This window comes from Branchiostoma floridae, chromosome 14, assembly GCF_000003815.2.
Source record: "Branchiostoma floridae strain S238N-H82 chromosome 14, Bfl_VNyyK, whole genome shotgun sequence".
Taxonomy (NCBI): domain Eukaryota; kingdom Metazoa; phylum Chordata; class Leptocardii; order Amphioxiformes; family Branchiostomatidae; genus Branchiostoma; species Branchiostoma floridae.
In genome coordinates this window covers 1,686,397-1,705,335 of record NC_049992.1, presented here as the reverse complement: position 1 = coordinate 1,705,335, position 18,939 = coordinate 1,686,397, and the positions used below count along the sequence as shown (strand labels likewise).

Sequence of the window (18,939 nt, the reverse complement as noted above, 5' to 3'; positions counted from 1 at the left end):
TTCAATATTTTACTCATGCAGGTTGCATGCTCTTCTACTTGATTCACATTCCTGGTTTTTCCGCTGCTTTCTAGCGGATAAACTTTGTAGCAAGTAGTCTTGTGTGTATGGTATGTGATTCATGTTGAATAAGTGACAAGTGATAGATTTACTTGTTGAGCAAGAATGATAGATTAAACTGTTGATCAAGAATTTATATGTTTAGGATTACTGATTGTATCCATTAGACACTTTTCTTATTCCCTCTGTAATGCCCTTACCATTTAGTGATGTAGGTGGGGCTTCATTCTCTGATGACACCCGCAGCCTTTTTGCTGCACGCATATACCTGCAAACAATGAAGCATGTTGTAAGTTGTAAATCAAAGTTGCATGCTTTGTTTCCTACATACATTCTGTTAGCATAGCATTTAGTGATTACTGCTGTGAATGTTATGAAATATAAAACACTTGACTAGGTGTAAACTCTAACATGAGTAACTTACAGGATCTTTGTGAGATTTAACTGAATCCTTGGTAAAACTTTCATGGTCATCTTCTCAGGCAAGGAGGTAGAGTATAGCAATGTTTCACACAGGCATGAACAGCCTGCCTGCATGAACAGCATGAGCAGTAAATCAAATTTCAATAAAGAAACATTGAAAACCCCAATGTTACCTACCGATCTTTCTTGGCAACTGGGTTTCTTGAACGATTGCAACTTGCTGAGGTTGGGAGGTTAAACAAGCTTGGGACGTAATCTGGATCTGCAGGGTCTTTAGAAGGGTTCCCTGCAATGCAAGAAGCAAAGAACTTGTCAGTATTATAAACATGATTTTAAAATGAGGTGGCAATTGGTCTTGTGGTTAGGGTGTAGGACTCATAATCCAAAGATAAGTATGAGTTGGAATCCCTGATAGGTCACTTTGTTGTTGTGCCCTTGGGAAAGGTACTTAAACCATACTTTACACCTATTTCCTCACTTCACTAAGGTGAAAAATGAGTACCTGGCTTCGGCTACACACCTCGGCATGTTAAACTGAAAGAACCCACCACACTTATCGAAAAGAGCAGGGGATCATCCCGGTGTGAGTGGATCAAACTCCACAGTCTGGTTCTTTCTTTCCCCTGCACTATCCCACAATGGTCCGGACGAAGGTGGAGGTCTACCCGCTGGGGGCCTCCCCACACAATATGCTCCAGTAGGGGCCATCTGGGGGTATTCCCATGTAGATGTAGATGATTTTAAAGACATTTTAAAACATTTGTAGATGTCTTCGTCAATCAGTTAAGTGATGTACGTTATACTTCTGGTATACTATATATGTATACGTCCATCCCAGATACTTTACCACTATTTATAAGTCAGACCCCCCCCCTCCCACGTGGACGCGCTGTAAAACTTTGATACATGTAACATTAACGTTAATATTCACTATCCTTGATATGGCATGAATCAGCGACAAAACTTACTTAAGCTTTCCGCAGATGTGTAACGAAAAGTACACTATTACATCACGAAAAATGTATTTATGCAAGGGGGACAACAACAAAATATAAAACATATAGATCACAAACCTGAGATAGGGCCCCCAAGGGGGGGTACCGACAACGCTCTACGCTAAATTCGGGAGGACCGGCTACGTAATACGCTAAATTATGGACACTTTATTACGCTCTACGCTAAATTACGAAATTTCATAATGCATTATGCAAATATTTATTGTCTTTTGGCTGAACTCCGCCGACGGCAGAACATGTGAAGATGAGATCTAAACAAAACTGATAATTCCATCAATAAGATTAAAACTTAACTTCTAAAGACATCTTGCTGGCGAAAGGCGGCGACAGCAAATTTCTCATGTGACGTAATTTTCAGCACTTGTAGCACCGAAAGCGGAGGCGCGACAATCCTAGGGCGTCCGGGGGCATGCTCCCCCGGGAATATTGTGAAATCCTGACCCTCTGAAACGCCATTTTATGCATTTTGATGGGCAAATTTTGCTCACAGACTAAGCTAAGTTACAATTAGAAATTCACATGGTTTTAGCTTTAAGCTGGGCAACGCCCCAAAACATCATTTTCAGATTTCGAGTGCCGAAAGCACGAACAGTCGAATTGTCGCAAGGTAGGTACGGGAAAATTTGGATATTTTTACCCTCTGAAACACCATTTCCTGCATTTTGAGGGACAAATTTTGCTGGCAGACCATATGCTCATTGTAATGACATTTCTGTCAGAGAAACGTCTTTGAGGGCGACGAGCGCCGGAGAGTCGTGAGCGCCGGAGGCCCAACCCGTCGCAAGCCTTGGCAAGGGCCGCCCGGCGCCCGAAGAAAAATTGAAATCTCGACCCTCTGAAATGCCATTTCCTGCATTTAAGGGGCACATTTTGCTTGTTAACTAAGCTATATAGCTAAGGTCGGTAAAAAGATTTCTACTAGTTGGGGGACAACGCTCCCGCAACATATTTTCACCATGTCCAGTGCGGAAGTGTTGTGTTGAGCCATAGCAAGGAATGTCCGGCGAAATTTTGAAATCTGGACCCTTTGAAACTCAATTTCCAGCATTTTCGCGGGTAAAATTTGCCGGTAGACTAGTTAAGTTTAATGAAACTTTGATTACGCTTGACGAAAAATTAATATGAATTACGTTTTACGGTAAAATCCGGTTAGCTTCTACGTAATACGTTAAATTAAAAGGGCCAATATCGCTCGACGCAAAATGCACAGATTACGCTCTACGTTGAATTCGAGCGGTCCCGCTACGTAGTACGTAGAATTGAAACCGCCGATTACGCTCTACGGAAAAGGGCTTTGGGGCCCCCCTGAGATGAAATGGTCGCTGCACACTCTCTCGTGGCCTCGTGGTGTCCACGCCGCGGTCGGGTTTTTCTTTCCCTGCTCAAAATCTGACCTTTTTAAGGCTCTAAGCCATGCAGCCCTTCGTCCTGGTTCCGCAGGGATTCTAAAAAACTTCTTTCTACTGCCTTTATCCTTCCGGTTAGTACAATTCAGCGCACAACAACTGGTCGGCATGTTTGCGTTTCCCGCGCGCAACTGGTGGGCGAGGAGGGTTCAGCCCGCCCTCCTCGCCCACCAGCAGCTTTTTGCCTACCATGACGTCACGTGACGTAACCGTGACGTCAGCGCGATCGCTCGTATTGGCCAGACAAAGTCAGCTGATCAAGCGAACGGGTTCTATCCGGCCTGTGGCGTCCCCGGAAAGAATCAGCCCGCCATTTTTGAGTTCCTCTTCCATAATTTCTGTTCCTGTGTTCTTGTAAACAGTTTGACGTCAAACCGAGAACTCTTCAGTACCGTTAGTATGCTACGGCAAATTACAATCGACAAGTTCTGCCAGCCGAGTCCTGGCCCGAAACCAACCACATCAGTCAGACGGTCGGGGGCGGGAGGCGAAGCAACCCCAACCCCAGGTTCACGACCGCCATTATCACGGCGCAGATTGAGTCTGCCAAGTACAAGTACACCAACCGGGACCGACAACCCCGGCTCCACAGGTGTCAGTACACCAGCGGAGACCAGCGATGTACGCCCAACAGCAGCGCCTTCGCCGTCCGAGAGCTCCACAACCCCTTCACCGCATGCTGGGACCGACCCCTCCCCAACAGTGGCCGCCCCATCGATGGCGACGGCTTCCAACCTTCGGGCAGGGTCGCGATCAGCCCCGAAGAGCAAACGCCGCCAGCCCGGGTCACCGAGAGGGCTGGGCTCGCCTACACCACGGCGGAAACAGAAACGTGAAAATTCAGCTGAAAATGACGACACTTTGCAGGTATTATTTTTGTTTCTGTTTTGCTTAATTCAATTACTGCAAACGGGAATTCCCCTTGAGGTTTTGGTTAGGTTTTAATTAGTTGGAAGAAATTGCCTGACCTCATACTATAGTTAGCAAATTGTTATTATAATAGAACATTCAATTTTCTTGATTATACAAAATGTAATTTAAGCAGATTATAATTTGACGGATATTTCTATGATCATGAAATGTGGCTCAGCTTATTAGACTTATTTATTTTTGTAAATTATTAATATTTTAACCTTGATTTTTATCACTTTTGAATTTCTTAAGATGTAATGCTAGTTCACCTTTATTCGCAGGGTAACCTTTATCCGTTGTATTTAACACCAGGGTATTTCGGGATATCAAGTCGATGGGCGATGGTCTCAAACTGCATTATAATTTTTATATTGAAAAAAAAATGTAATTTGAAATCACTGTCGATCAACGTGATAATCAGATATCCATAAATACCCTGTTTTTAGGTACAACGGATATAGGTTACCCTGCGAATTAAATTTCGCAGAACTGTACTAGTAGCCCTTCAACCTGAGGGTGTCTCCAAAACCTAGATTATGTTACTGAACACAACATTTTTTTCCTAGGCCCTTTTCTTTACCATGGTCAAAGCAGTTATATATCATTTGTTCCTTCCTACTAATCCTAGGAAATAACAAACCTGATGCCTGAGGGACAACAGAGCACAGGTATGTTTGAGTTTTTATGTTTCAAATTGAATAAGGCATGCAAACAATCGAGACATATGTTTACTGCGGTTGGTTATTTGGCACAACGTAAGACCATCAATATTGCCATCAATATTAATAAAAAAAGTAATTAACTTAATGACATAAATTTTGCCAAATGGCAAAACAAATCATCAAAATAAGTAATTAATGACATTTGATCCATGATGTATTGTGCTTTTCAGTGGACGTGGGAGCTAACTGTCCCCCTGGTTCAAGCACACCTGCTGATGCCGGTACAGGTTCCGCACACCCAACAACTGACCAATCAGAGGCTTTGCCAGCCACCGGGGTCACCACTGGGTCAGCGTCGCCTGCACGATCCTGTGGACTGGAAAATGACGAGAGTTTGCAGGTAAGGAATTTTTTTTTATTACCATGGTGACCTTGAGTATAAAATTCCCCCAAGGGAGTTTTGGGTGTGTTTATGTGTTTGTGACTTTGTGTTTGTGTGTTTATGCCAACTTTATGGATGTGTATACCAGTGTGTGTGACTTTGCGGTTATGTGTGTGTGACTTTGTGGTTGTGTCTGTGTGTGTGTACACGTGTTTAATGGGTGTGTGCTTTTTTAAATCTGAAATCTGAAATCTTTATTAAAATACCATATCGCAGACTTTAAATCAAGTTTGAAGTGTGATGGTAATTTACATGTACTCCTCCAGGGAGAATTGCACAAAGAGTTACGTACAGTAATTTAAGAAGATACATGGTTTAAAATCGTAATTGCTAACAAACAATATTTACAAAATATCAAGGACCTTTAGTCTTATATCACTAGGACCAAGACAAGTGTTCAGCTGTTATGTACAGACTAGACATTCACGAATAGTCGACATAATTAGGGGGGCTGTTTTGAAGGTCATTCTGAGTTATTTATCAGTTCAGTCAGAAAGGGAATGGCAGAGTTTTTGTGTCTGTTGGTGCGACAGATCGGCGTGTCAAACTTGTTAGCATTGCGTGTGAGTCTTCCTAGATTTGACTCCTGAGTGGGGGTAGCCAGTCCCTGAGTTCCGACTTGAACAGTTTTTTGGCGAAGGACAGACAGAGGTTTGTGCGCCGTTCTGCGAGCGAGCTGAGGTTGAGTGAAGTCAGAGCTGATGTGTAGTCTGTGTACTGCGTACCCAGGATGATCCTACACGCTCTTCTTTGAAGTCGTTCGAGCCTTGCAGATTGTGCTGTTGTCAGTGAGGAGTGCCACGCGGGAGCTGCGTATTCTAATGTAGGTCGGATATAGATGGTATAGACCGATGTGAGGTCTTCAATTGAAACACCAAATCGCTTGAGTCGGCGTAACAGAAACAGTTTCTTGTTAGCTGCAGTGATCATGTTGTTTACCTGTATGTCCCATTTTAAGTCACTCTGTATGGTGACTCCGAGTACTTTAAGGTGAATAACTGTTTCCAGTGGTTGTCCATCGATGAAGAGTGGTCCAGGAGTGGGAGGGGATTTATTGAAACAAATGTGCATTGCTTTACATTTACGAGAGTTCATTAGCATTTTGTGATGTTTGACCCAGGAGTTGAGCCTGTCCAGGGAGATTTGTAGTGAGCATTGTTGACGGAGGGATCTCACCTGGATGAGGTTCATGTCATCAACGTATTTCCACCTGTTGTTTACGTCTCTGAGTGCACTGTCAATCAGTGCCAGGAAGATGATGGGTCCCAGTATAGTCCCCTGTGCCACGCCACAGGATAGATGTAGCCAGTCGGAAACCTTGCCCTGATAACGTACTTTCTGGCGTCTGTTAGGCATAAAACTACAGATCCAGGGTAGGAGGGATGGACGCACTCCTAAGTCGATCAGGCACTGGACTGCAGTGGTGTGATCGATCCGATCAAAAGCTTTGGACAGATCAGTTGTTATCAGTGTACAGATAGAGTTTGGAACAGATGATGAGCTGTATAGAGTATCTAGCATACTGACCAGGGCATGTGTAGTCGATCGGTTTCTCCTGCATCCAAATTGTCTGGGGTCCAGGTTGCTGGATATATCGTCCATTATCCAGTTTGCGGCAAAGCGTTCACAATGTTTAGCAAGTTGAGCAGTGAGTGAGATCGGTCTGAGTTCGTTAATGTCGGGAGGTGTGGATTTTGGAAGTGGTACCACATAGGCCTCCTTCCACTGCCGTGGGATGACTCCTTCTCTAAAGGATGCGTTCATCAGGTCGCAGATAGGTCCGCTGATCTCGCACGCAAATTCCTTGAGAATGCGCGAAGGGACACCGTCTGGGCCAGGGCTCTTGCTACAGTTCGTGGACTTGAGTTTGGAATACACGTCCCAAACCTGGATGGTTGGTACTGGATGTGCCGGTAGAAAAGCTGGAAGTGAGCATGTGTCCAAAGGTGGAAGGGATTGGGATACACTGGCGAGTTTTGAGTTGATCGCATCAGCTATGGCAGTGAAGTTATTTTGGTCAACACCCGGCACGGGGATGTGCTTGGATGACTGTTTTATGTTGCACATGACTTTGATGTTCCGGTGCCAGGACTTGGGGTTGTGGTTTTTCTGGTTCTCAGTGTTGACTTTGTAGAACTGTTTTTTTGCCTTCCTGATTTCCCTCTCCACCTTGTTTCTGTAGAACTTTGTCAGTGTTGTTGACTTTCCGGCTTGGAAATTCTTTTGTCTCAGTGTTATCAACTGTTTAATACGCGGAGAGATCCAGGGCTTGTCGCTTGGGTGAAGCTTAACCACTTTAGTCGGAAAGAAAGTGTCAACTGCGCTTGTCAAGGTGTGGTAGAATTCATCAGCTTTCTTGGCTGTAGTAGGGGCGTTGTATACCTCATTCCACCGGTGGGAAGTTATCCACTTGCCAAAGGCGCTCAAGTTAGCAGGGCTCCAGACTAACTTTTTGACCTAGGAGCATGGCGCTCCTAACTCCTAAAACTTAGGAGCGCCAGCAAAAAGTTAGGAGCACCACTATGAAAGGTTGGGAGCACAAGCAAACGTCTCAAGCCATACAAAATATTACTCCAATACCGGTAATCAATGTTTTTGACTAGAGGTGGGTATGGCTTAAAGAATTAATTAGGGGTGTTATATATTATATATAGTTACCCAGTAACCAAACAAGAAACAAGAGAATACATGAGATCACTTTCAAGTAATACAACACTGATTCCTTACAATATATGATTTTTATAATGTTTCATAAGTTAATACACACAATCAGGAAGAGTAAATTAACCTTACTGCTAAAGGTGAAACTTGACTGTTACATATACAACAACAACAAACTAAAGAAGTCTGCAAGAAAATCTGCAAACCAACAGAGGAGAAAGTGTAGCCAGGACTGTCAGGTACATCTTGTATTTCTTTTGTATCTCTTCTATTCTGTTAAGAACATAGCTGAAAATAGATGCACTGGAAAATTAGAGGTTTACTGGTAGCCTGTAACATCAGTGTTAACTTATATAGAAAAATCTGTGTACAAACAATTCATATTTTCAGTTGAAAAAATGTAGCAGAAAAGATGTGTTCGAAGGGCAAATCAATCGAACTTTTCCCAACAAACAACATCTATTTATCGGTCTTTTGAAAATAAAGACTGCAACAAAAGTAATATCTGAAGGAACCGTGAAAAAATCGCGACCTCCATTCAACATTTTCTACGACTTCAGTGCCGACACAGCCCCCCTCCCCAGTTTGTCATCGTCGCATTAGCTGTTGTTTTTCCCGCATTCCACCGACAAACAAGCAGAAAAAACCTCCAAAAGAATTCTATACATGTACTTATCACCAAGGACTTTAGGCATTCGATGAGTTTTCGTCAAAGTTACACGCTTTTGAAGCGTTCCTGCGTGATTTTTCCCGCGATCACAGCGGGGATATCAGATATTCCACCAATAATGGCGGCCGGGCGAGCTACGTCACGCCGAAATGGCCAATGGGTTGCGACTCTCGCGATTCGCGAGATGTGAGTTACTGCGAGACTTGCGCGAGACTTGAGTTAGAATCAAAATGGCGGCTCGGTGAAGGCCGAAATCGGCGAATTTTGAACTTTGAGCGAAGTTTTCGGGGGAAAATAAGGGCGTTGCTCATTTTTTTGTTGGCGCGCCGTGCGACCAGCATTTAAAGAATAGGCGCATTATTAAAATTACGGTCGCATTGCGACCAAATCTAGTCGCAGTCACGAGCCCTGGTTAGGTTCACAAATAGGACGGGTGTGGTGCCTTGTACACAGATTGTTTCTCAGTTTGTTTCTGGGCTGCCACATGATGCAGGAGTGATCACTTAGACCGATTGGTGGTAAGATTTCAGGCGTCTGGTAACATGATTTCATGTTCGAAATAATCAAATCAAGTGTGGCATTACCTCGATCTGGTACAGCCCCTGACTACTTGGGAGAGGTCCCTGTCCAGTAGGATATCCCGGACATTCAGGTGGTTGAAGTCCCCAAGTAGTGCTAATCCGATGTGTGGGTACCTTGTACGCAGGTAGTCAGTGGATGTGGTAAGGTGCTCTATCAACTCGTCCTCGTATGGAGACTGCGGCGGTGAATTATAGACAACGACAGTGCGATGGATGAGAATGGCCTGGGCAGGCGGTGCGGCCGGACGTTGACCCAGAGACATTCCAAGTGGTCGGGAACGTTGATTTCTGTCATGGCTGTTGAAGGAATGTTGTCCCGAACCGCCGAACGTATATTGCGACGCCGCCTCCTCGGCGTGTAGATCGGCTCTTGGCGTATACATTGTAGCCATCCACTGTCTGGAGGTGACTTGGTGTGGACTGTGTGAACCATGTTTCTGCCACTGCCGCTATGTCGATGTTATTGTTCAGCAGGACAGATTGTGTGTTTGTGACTGAGTGTGCATGTGTGTGTGTGTGTATGTGCAACTGCAAGTGTTTGTGTGTATGTGAATGTGTGTGTGTGTGTGTGTTAATGTGTGTGTTCATATGTGTGTGTGTGTCACCTTTTTTCAGAAGTAAAACACCATGCATGATATGCACTTGTCTTGAGTTAGAACATTAGAAATTAAAATTAGGGGGGCCATATGTCCCATATTCTTATTGTTGATGGGTGAAATGTTGTTGTCTGCTTGATAAGTATATATTAGCTTACTCCTTGATTGACCATGGTCAAAGCAATTTTACTATTTTGTTCCTTCTTAGGAAATAACAAACAAAAGCAAACAAAATGACCGATCAGCCGAGGTAACTGGGGAAGAGGGACAGCAAAGTGCAGGTATGTTTGATTTTTCATGTTTTAAAGTGAATAAGAGTTAGACTAAAACTAAGTAAGAGGTAGGAACAGTTGAGACAAATGATGCTGATTATTTGGCACAACCAAGGAGGTTAAAAATCTACCTCCTTGGCACAACTTAAGCTTATCAATATCAATCTTAATTTGCACTAAGACCACACTGACTTGGTTTATGGATGACAGCCGTTCACGCATTACTTTTCGCCTGTTCTAAAAAAGATACTCTCACCTCTCAAATAGAAGTACCCCCTGGAATAAAAGTACCCCCCGGACAAATCCTCAAAATCTAATAAAAGTACCCCCTGGAATAAAAGTACCCCCCGGAAAAATACCAAATTGACATGTAAGCTGTGTCCATGTTTTCGAGCCGATTGAACGCTGTGCTTTATTTTGGAAGGGTTTTTCTTTGCTGGAACATTAAAACAAGTAGACTACGGGTGAAAAACGGTGGAAAAGTATTGGTAACTTTTTAGTTTGTTTATTTGGTGGTTAATTTCTGTGTTTTGATCGAGAATTTACGGATCTGAGTGACTGTGTGTGTAGCATGTGTTTGAGCTCGACCAAATATTATGGACCTTGATGTTTGGCGATGTTTTCGTCTTTGTTCAGCGCAAATTTCAAGATTTTTGGAAGGTTAAAGATGGTCTAAAACAAAAAGGATATATGTGAGTGCAGCACCGAATCAGTTATTTTTGGACCTGAACCGAAAAGTTTTTGCAAATCCAGCACCGATCCGGCGTACCGGTACGCATTCCTAGTTAGGATGTTTGGGTCATACCGCTAGCGGCAGGGAAATCCGCGCTGCCTCGTCCGAAAAATAGTGAATTTTAAGCAAAAATACCGCGGAAATATGGGCAGAAAATACCAAACTTTCAATATTTTTGGGGTCCCTGGTTAGTAAAGAAAGCCCCAATTTGAAAAAAAAATAAACGTACCGTCTAAAATAAGGACGTACCGAGTGGATTTTGAGGCGGAAAAAAATAAACGTACCGGTACGTTTATTTGAGAGGTGAGAGTACACGTCCTCCGAGGCTCCAAGCAAGTCTGTAACTTGAGTATTCTCATCACATGTCATCCACTGTCCTTGGAGCCATATACCAGAATACGAGCCATATACCGGGTCTTCTGGTAGTGTACATGTACTTCTTTGATCGTTCATGTCAATGTATTAAATATAGGGGTAAGTCCCTACATTATCTTTATGTTGGAATGAAAGTTTAGCAATTCTCTATAATGTATTCTACCAACACAGATGAACTTTCATGCTATGTATTGTGCTTTTCAGTGGACGTGGGAGCTAACTGTCCCCCTGGTTCAAGCACACCTGCTGATGCCGGTACAGGTTCCGCACACCCAACAACTGACCAACCAGAGGCTTCGCCATCCACCGGGGTCACCACTGGGTCACCGTCACCTGCACGATCCTGTGGACTGGAAAATGACGAGAGTTTGCAGGTAAGGGATGTTTTTCTAGACACTCTTTTTCAGTTTAAACTTAATCCCAAGGGAGTTTTGTTTTTGCTGAGTGTGTGTGTGTTTTATGCGTGTTTGTGTGTGTATGTGTGTGTGCACATGTATGATCGTGTGTTTGCCTGTGTGTGTGTTTATGTATATATGTGTGTGTGTGTTATTTTACCTCCTTGATTGCTGCAAAAGTATAGTTATTTAGATATCATTGCGTTTCTCCCTAATAGGTAACAAGTAAGAAGAAATGCAAAAAAGAGTTCCCTGGTGAGAAGGAAAAAGAAATCGCAGGTATGTTTGCTTTTATATCATATTTGTAACTATTCATCTGCATTGTTTGGCTCAACCCAGTGACAATTTTTGAATTACATTGAAGTGAGGGTTTAGTAGGATTACTTACAACTGAGAACTATACAGACAGAACTTAGTTTTTTATTACTCTTCAACAACTTGGTAGCTAATTGCACAATGTAAGCCTCTGTACATAAACCTACATTGTCCAATTTGTGTGTCAAACTACATAAGAGGAGTGAACACTCCTCGCTTGAACAATTGAGAAAAAAGATAAGGTTATGTTTTGATATGGCAAGACAAAGCTCAGTCTATACAAATAGGTTTTAAATTTCCAGCAGGTACCCTTTCTAATTTTGTATATTATGAAAGAGTAAACATCTTTTCACATTTCCAATAACTGAATTATATTTAAGTCCATTGTTACTTGTATGCTGTAAGATGCAACTTTGATATTAACATGACTTTAATGGTAACAGTTACTAGATTAGTAATTCGTTTTCTTTTTAGCAGAGGTCATGTTCCGGGTGAAGGTCGATGAGACGGGGCTTACTGATGTCTTTGAAATAAGAGCCCCAGCAAATCAGCCCATCCTGCATGCTCTGCAAGCCGACACAAGACTGGAGAAAGTCAAGAAGAGGCTTTCTAAGATATACCTGCATCCATGTGGTAACAACAACCCGATCAGGGGGGTACCCAACATAGGCAGCCCCTGCAGGGTGATAGAAGGTGGCACCTTTCAGGCAGGGTTTCATGGAAAAGTTCAAATCTGTAACATGTACAGTGATGATGAACTTAAGTCTAGTGAAAGATTTAAGGTATACCTAGATGTTGTTAGAAATCGAAAAAATAAAATGAGTTTGCTTACAAAGGAAAATTGGAACACATTCTATTTGCCAATTTTGGTTGATTGCCTTCCCAATGACACGCTTCTATCAGCTCTCCTCAGAGATGCGAGGATTGACAGTGATAGGGTGAAGTGTACTAAACTTTTTTACACAGGTACAGGTAGCACTGGGCAGGTTAACATAAGTCTTAAAGACAAGCCGTCCTCTCACGATGACAAGACTTTCACTTATCAGGTGCTCCCCAAAAAAAAACCCAAAACCCCACAAGTCAGTGATGAAGACTGGGAGAAAGCGTGTGCAGACAGTGCAGTAGAAAGTCACAGTCCCCAGGCTACGCCCAGCATCCCTGATGTGGCTTTGTCAGGTGCTAAGGTGGGCAATGGAACCCCAGATCCACAGGACATAGCCGACATGGGCAGTGGGGGTCCACATAGAGATTGGGTAACCCTAATGGCAAGGATAATCATTCCTAGGAGCAAGAGGCAAGTTGCTGAGCTCTTAGAGTTGGACTTAGAGGAGAAAGATTCACCTACGTCAGAAGAGAATCGTACGAATGAATTGGATAAGTTTGTGAAAAAAAAAAGGCGTGATTTTTGCAGTGCCAATCCGGGGATCCGTATCTCATTGATGGAGAAGTGTTGTGAGTTGGGACGTTCCGTTGGGGTTCTTAAGAAAAATGACCATCGTTACGGTACCTGCTTCTTACTTTGCTACAACTTTGCACTGACCAATAAGCATGTCATAGAAGAAATGGCAAAAGTGGGGGGTGACAGCTATGTTGAATTCAGCTATAAATTTTTGCAAGACCCTGACTTGTTTGAATTTAAAGTGAAACGTGTTGTGTGTACCAGTAACGGTAATGACTTGGACTATAGTCTTCTGGAGCTGGACGTTCCAGATGACCAGTCTGACAGGCTGCCCCCAGGGCTGGGGCATCTAATAGCTTCATCCAGCAAGGCAAAACTAGTGACAATCATTGGACACCCAGGCGGTAGGCCCCAAGAAGCAAACATTTGCTGTCCCATAGTAGATCCGGATCATAAAAATATTAAAACAATTGCGGTTTATTTGAAGTTCAATCCCGAGCCCACAGGGGGAGCAAATTACGGCATGGTGGACGACCCTGGAAGAGTCACCTATAGGTCAGTGTTTGGTCCAGGTTCCTCCGGGTCACCAGGGTTTGATGAGGAGGGGAAACTCATAGTTATGCACACTTGTGGCTACCCACTGTATAAAGGGTCCTCAAGTTTGGTAGAGCAAGGTGTCAAAATGACAGCCATAAGGGACGACCTAGAACAGAGAGATGATCATGATCTGTCAGCAGAGTTGTTCCCAACAGAGAGTATGGAAACTGATTGAGGAAATTGATGATTTTTTTTAAAATGTTGTAATTTGTATGTTACATATCTTATGTAATATTTCAAGTCTGTGTTTGATACAAGCTTTGCTCAGTAGCAGGAAAGAAAATGAAATAAATTGCTGATGTCAGGTGGGGTGGGGAATTCAATTGGTAGGAGAAATGGAAATTGCCAGGAGTGATCTTGGAAAGCCAGACTTCGGGCACATGTTGTCATGGTTACAGCATGATGGTCACTCCCAGGTATTCCATGGGCCTATTAGTAAGTTTTGTGGCCAGCTGGTCCATTTTATTCCACTGCAGATAGCGCAGAATATAAGGTGCTAAGGACAGTAATATTGAAGTAATAAACCATTCCGGGCCTAAATGGGGTAGGGAATTTGATATCCCCTGCTTCCCCTATAGAGTCAGTTCATGCTAGCCTAAGCTTGTAGCTGGCTTAGGGAGATGTGCGTTAGTTCAGTGCCCCAAAGTGGTCCATGTAGCCTTGCACTGAGCAAACTTGTTCTAAATAAAGTTCCAACACTTTTGTCATTTGGATGGTAAAATAAAGCCATCATTGACGAATATGGGAGCTCTTGTGGTGTATCGTTGGGAAAGCAACCAATCGGAAGTGGATTGCTGTACACATCACTAGAGAGTACCAGAATTCATTCCTTTAAAACGTTGCAGGGATTTCAAACCATTCTAGTAACAGTGCAGACAGTACATATATACTAGATCCTGATAGACAACAGCTATTATTGTGTTGATACTGTAGATTAATTCTATTGTGTAACTGTTGTCTTTTATCCTCGCTTTGATATTTTAGAACAGCTGTAGATATTAGAGCAGATATCACATCGACATGTACACTTGTCTGGTCCTTGCATGAACATATGCATGAATATGTGGTACTCACACCCCCCCCCCCCCTCCTGAGGTATAGTTGTAGAAAACAAAGAAAAGGGCACAGAGGTTGTATTTTTTGTTGTTCTAGTCATAAAATCTTCACAAAACAATTTGATACAAACTTAAGGTAAAGACAGTGGAAATGAAGATTGAAACAAAACTGGGAGCTTAGAATTTAGATATTGCTGTCAATTACGTGTCTTTTCTCTCCCCTTTTAGTATGGTAAAAGTACAAAACATTCCCTACAAAAGTATGTGCCTTCCTATGACTTTTACTCTGAACATCTCTAAGATATCTTCCTCTGCATGTATGGAGAAAAATGATCTTAAAGTTTAGATTTGCAATATTTTAGAGGATAAAGTACAAGAGAAGCAATGCAAAGTGCAATTATCTTAGGCCATAGTTGTAACACATTATAGAAATGTTGTAAAAGCTTTATTGCAGACATTGTTTACATATACAAGACACTGTCAATGAAGGAATGCAATATGAAATATTTTGTTGCTCAAAAAGACCAACTGCAATTTTGTAGGAAACTTACAAAACATGTATTGTAACTTACAAAATGATGGCAAGCCAAAAGTATACAGACTTGGTATGATGCCAAATAAATCCATGATACGTGGTTCCTAACAGTACAGAATATATTCTCAAGTAATGACTGCTGTAAGTTCAGGATAGACCGATAGAGTAAATTAAAAAGATGTGGTTTCAGACAGTACAGAAAACAGTTGTAAGTTTAGAATAGAGTAAATAAGAAAAGTGGTCCCAAACAGTACAGAATATATTCTCAATAATCTCAAGTAATGACTGTTCAAGTTTAGAGTAGAGTAGATAAAAAAAATGCAGACAGTATGGTGTTCCCTTCCTCCCCCCAAAGAATAGTGAACCAGCCCAGGTTCTGAGAGGTGAGAGGCTGGGAAGAAGGTCAGAGTCTGGATTGATCTTGGAAAAAGTGGCAAATAAAAAGGATTGTGGACTGCAAGTACCGTCTCGACTTCATTGACATGTTGATTTTACTATATCTGATGTATCCTATAGAAACCCCCCAACTGATGCAAGCATACAAAAAGCATACCTGAGGCCACACCAATTAAATTTGTTGGTTCTCGTATATTGAAAAGAATAATGGTAAACTGGAAGATGAACATGAAAACAGAGTCTGAGGAGAAAGTTTGTACTTTGGTGCGTTCAGGTTCTGAGACTGGATACAATAAATTTTCTCCCCATCCTACATTTCAATTCTAAGATGCCTTTTTGCCAAGATCTTACTCAAAATATCTGGGAACCAAGAAATGAATTGGACTGGCCTAAGTCTCATCCACTTAGCTTCCAACAATGTATGTCTGCACACAGTACAACAGTTACTGTACAGATCTGTCCCTTTATGCATTAATTTGTAGGTTAACATAAAACTAAACTACCGTTTCCGAAGGTAAATATTCTGTTTTCGTCACCTACTGGCCTGCGTTCGTTTTCCTTGTTCGATTCCAGCTAATCAAAACTCAGCACGGCTGATATACATGTATATAGATAAACATTTTGACTTTTTGAGCCCAATGGACATTATATTGACTCTGCCACCGCCTGGCAAGCTGCCCAGGACAGGTCTTTCTGGAGAAGATATGCAGCCGCCACTTACAGCAAGCGGCGTGTGAGTGAGTAATACAGGTATGAGATCTTAAACAAGATAATACTAGTACTGACTTGTACAGCAAAGACATATAACGTTACATCTTAACTTCTATGGCTATGCTAGTAACATAACATTAACAGCCATAACACCGGTAAGTAAAGCATTAATTAAGCGTTCTGGACACAGCAAAAAGTACAGCAACTTTTAGGGGTAACAGAAGAGCACATGAAATATCAGCATATCATTTACAGTACTGGTTCTAGGGTCTAACATTGAAGTACAAAAGTATTTACCTGTTTGTACACAATAAATGTTATCTGCTCTGGACTTCCCTTTTGCAGAATTTATCATAGAAGGAGAAAACATAAATGTTATCTCTTTCTATATGATTACTACATTTGCCTAATGATAGACAAGGAAGACAGAAGTATAAAACATCTCTCAAACACCTAGTTGTACTGCAAGGAAGATACAGACCAAGCTCTAAAATGCTTTATGTAAAAAATACTAGCAGAAGCAGCATATGCAAAAATCAGTTGCATAAGAATCCCTATTGCACCTGAGGACTACAGAATAAAATATGCACAGAAAAACAACAACTGGAATCTATAAGTTGTCAGTTATATAACCCCAAGAGGTACACAGTCAGATTCACAGCAGATTCTTAGCTAGGACATTAATTTTCCAACTAATGGAGAGCAGTTATGAAGCTACCTATTACACAAAGTTTTGCCATCTCTACAAATTACGTGAACAAGACGGCTATCCCTACAAATAAAGAGAAACTTAAGTAGGCTTCATAGTTGCCTTACGGAATGAAGATATGGAAAATCTACCTGGCCTGATCGGGCAAGCATGGTAAGATACAACCAGGCCAAAGGACTTGTCTAACACAAACTACACATTCTGCACGGGGGAACGGAAGGACACATCGTCACGGCTGGACCCAACCGGTTCCCCTCTCCCACCTGCCGGCCCGGCCTGGTCCTCGGGCTGGAGTGGGATGGGCTGCAGGGGGTGGTTGGCTTCCTCTGCAAATCAAGGGAAGTGGTTTATTGTCAAACAAATAACAGTTTGTGTGGGACTGAAAGGACCACTCAGTCATTGCTTAAGATAAATGAATGGATATAACTGTCAGACATACAACAGTGCATTTGTCAGACATATCATAATGAATTCACCTCAGTCTGAATAGTTTCATCTGGTTGGTACGTAAAAAGACTTTGACTTTTTACTTCCTAAACCTGGTACAGTACTTCTTGATTCAGACCTGTACTGAATCGGTACAGTGCCAGTGCTGGCACACAGTACTGATACGCAGCCACAGTGTGACAAATATAATTACATATCGTAGAAGAACTGTAAAACTTATACAAGTATATAATGTACATACTTTCGTGGACATCATGGGCATTATTCGGTGGTCCCGGATCTTGTGTGTCCATCAGTGGGGTGCAGAGCCCTACATGGAGAAGGAAACATCTGACTATCATTTGCTGTACATACTTCAACTATTGCCCAAAACTATATATATATCTATATATTATCATCATATCATCCATATGATCACAATGGCACCAAAGTCAAAACATTCATCGGTAAATGTACAGTCAAACTATCAGACATGTACATCTACCAAAAGGCCATATAGAACAAGGCTACAATGTGTGTCATTCATATAAAGACATAACAACTATATATCTTCTTTTGCTTACCATCATCAGATATCTTCTTTGGGAAGGTCCATGAAGCTGAAATAATAATTGGTTACAGAAAATCTCAATAAAAGGTCTGATCATATTATACAAAAAAAGAAAGAAAGTGACAAGTTCATATGCATATTACTGCTGAAAGATGGTGGATGCTACCTGAAACATTTCTGAATTCTGGTCAGTTGTGGGAGTAACTGTTTTCTTGTGTATTTTAATTACTACTTGGCTGTCTACCCTTCTTCGATGTGACAATTCATTTGATCACTGGAAGGAAACTGACTGAAAGGTACCTGGGTCAGGTGTGCTGGGAGGGGTGGCTGGTCGAGAAGAGACTCGCGGGGCGGGGCCGGGTTCCTGTCGGTGTTGCATCTCTATACCTGCAATGGGAGGCAAACAGAGTGAGCTTGAAAATAATTCTAACAGCACAAAAAAATTGATCAATTCTACTCTTAGACTAGCTAATGCAAACATATCAAGCAATGTAGACTAAGTGTGATTGCTTACAACTTTTTTTAGATTCATTCTAGATTAGAAAAATGGTTATAATCCTACAACTTTCCCCATGTCCGCATGAGGTTTACCATGTACATCTTCATGTCTAACTGACCAACCTGTATAGTCACAAGGAACTGCCCTCCCCCTATCGTCTGGGTGCTTCCTTCCACAGCGACGCCACCATATGCAGCCAGCAATCAGGAGGCACAGCGCCAGCAAACAGCCTCCGACAGACCCTCCAATGATGGCCTCTATGTTGGTTGTAGCCTGCATGACTGAATCGGACACAGGCGCTGACCTAGAATGAGCTGTTCGGAGCAGAGGATACGTTGTCAGTGACTCTTCAGTACATAAGCAAGTTAATAGTTTACGGTATGTACTGTCATGAAATGGTACCTGGGCTACCGAGTAGCCTTAAGAAATGACACTAATATATTTCGTAATGAATTTAGCCGCAGGGACATTACATTACAGACCAATGAATGAAGACTTTATGGACATTTTGTACATTTTTGC

General features: G+C 42.2%; 4 protein-coding genes across 8 annotated transcripts in view; 1 reads left to right on the top strand and 3 right to left on the bottom strand.

Annotated features, from left to right (window-relative positions):
- The window catches only part of LOC118431166 (THAP domain-containing protein 5-like), a 7,431-nt gene extending 4,315 nt beyond the window's left edge, over positions 1 to 3,116 (bottom strand). The window contains exons 1-3 of one of the 2 annotated variants that reach the window (XM_035842284.1): positions 2,805 to 3,116; positions 661 to 769; positions 261 to 328 (exon numbers count right to left, since the gene is read on the bottom strand). In XM_035842284.1, coding sequence (XP_035698177.1) covers positions 261 to 328; positions 661 to 769; positions 2,805 to 3,015 — 388 coding nt within the window. In that variant the 5' untranslated portion in view covers positions 3,016 to 3,116. The remainder of the gene's footprint in view (positions 1 to 260; positions 329 to 660; positions 770 to 2,804) is intronic. The other variant, XM_035842285.1, reaches the window with a different exon arrangement.
- Positions 3,117 to 3,161: 45 nt separating this feature from the next.
- Positions 3,162 to 15,337, top strand: LOC118431163. Of its 4 annotated transcripts, none has more exons than XM_035842280.1 (7): positions 3,163 to 3,772; positions 4,446 to 4,485; positions 4,710 to 4,879; positions 9,638 to 9,710; positions 11,014 to 11,183; positions 11,423 to 11,483; positions 11,997 to 15,337. In XM_035842280.1, exons 1-7 carry the CDS (start codon positions 3,305 to 3,307, stop codon positions 13,688 to 13,690), a joined length of 2,676 nt encoding a protein of 891 aa, XP_035698173.1. In that variant the 5' UTR covers positions 3,163 to 3,304; the 3' UTR covers positions 13,691 to 15,337. The 4 variants fall into 4 exon arrangements, with proteins under 4 accessions (XP_035698174.1, XP_035698173.1, XP_035698172.1 ...); XM_035842279.1 differs by having other exon boundaries at positions 11,994 to 15,337; XM_035842281.1 differs by lacking the exons at positions 9,638 to 9,710; positions 11,014 to 11,183 and having other exon boundaries at positions 3,162 to 3,772; positions 11,994 to 15,337.
- A 248-nt stretch (positions 15,338 to 15,585) lies between these two features.
- Positions 15,586 to 18,728, bottom strand: LOC118431168. Its single transcript, XM_035842286.1, has 5 exons — positions 18,540 to 18,728; positions 18,219 to 18,305; positions 17,932 to 17,967; positions 17,610 to 17,678; positions 15,586 to 17,247 (listed from the first exon to the last, which is right to left on the bottom strand). Exons 1-5 carry the CDS (start codon positions 18,694 to 18,696, stop codon positions 17,114 to 17,116), a joined length of 483 nt encoding a protein of 160 aa, XP_035698179.1. The 5' UTR covers positions 18,697 to 18,728; the 3' UTR covers positions 15,586 to 17,113.
- Positions 18,722 to 18,939, bottom strand: part of LOC118430851 (tumor necrosis factor receptor superfamily member 11B-like) — a 4,380-nt gene continuing 4,162 nt past the window's right edge. Inside the window, exon 5 of the mRNA XM_035841885.1 lies at positions 18,722 to 18,731. Coding sequence (XP_035697778.1) covers positions 18,722 to 18,731 — 10 coding nt within the window. The remainder of the gene's footprint in view (positions 18,732 to 18,939) is intronic.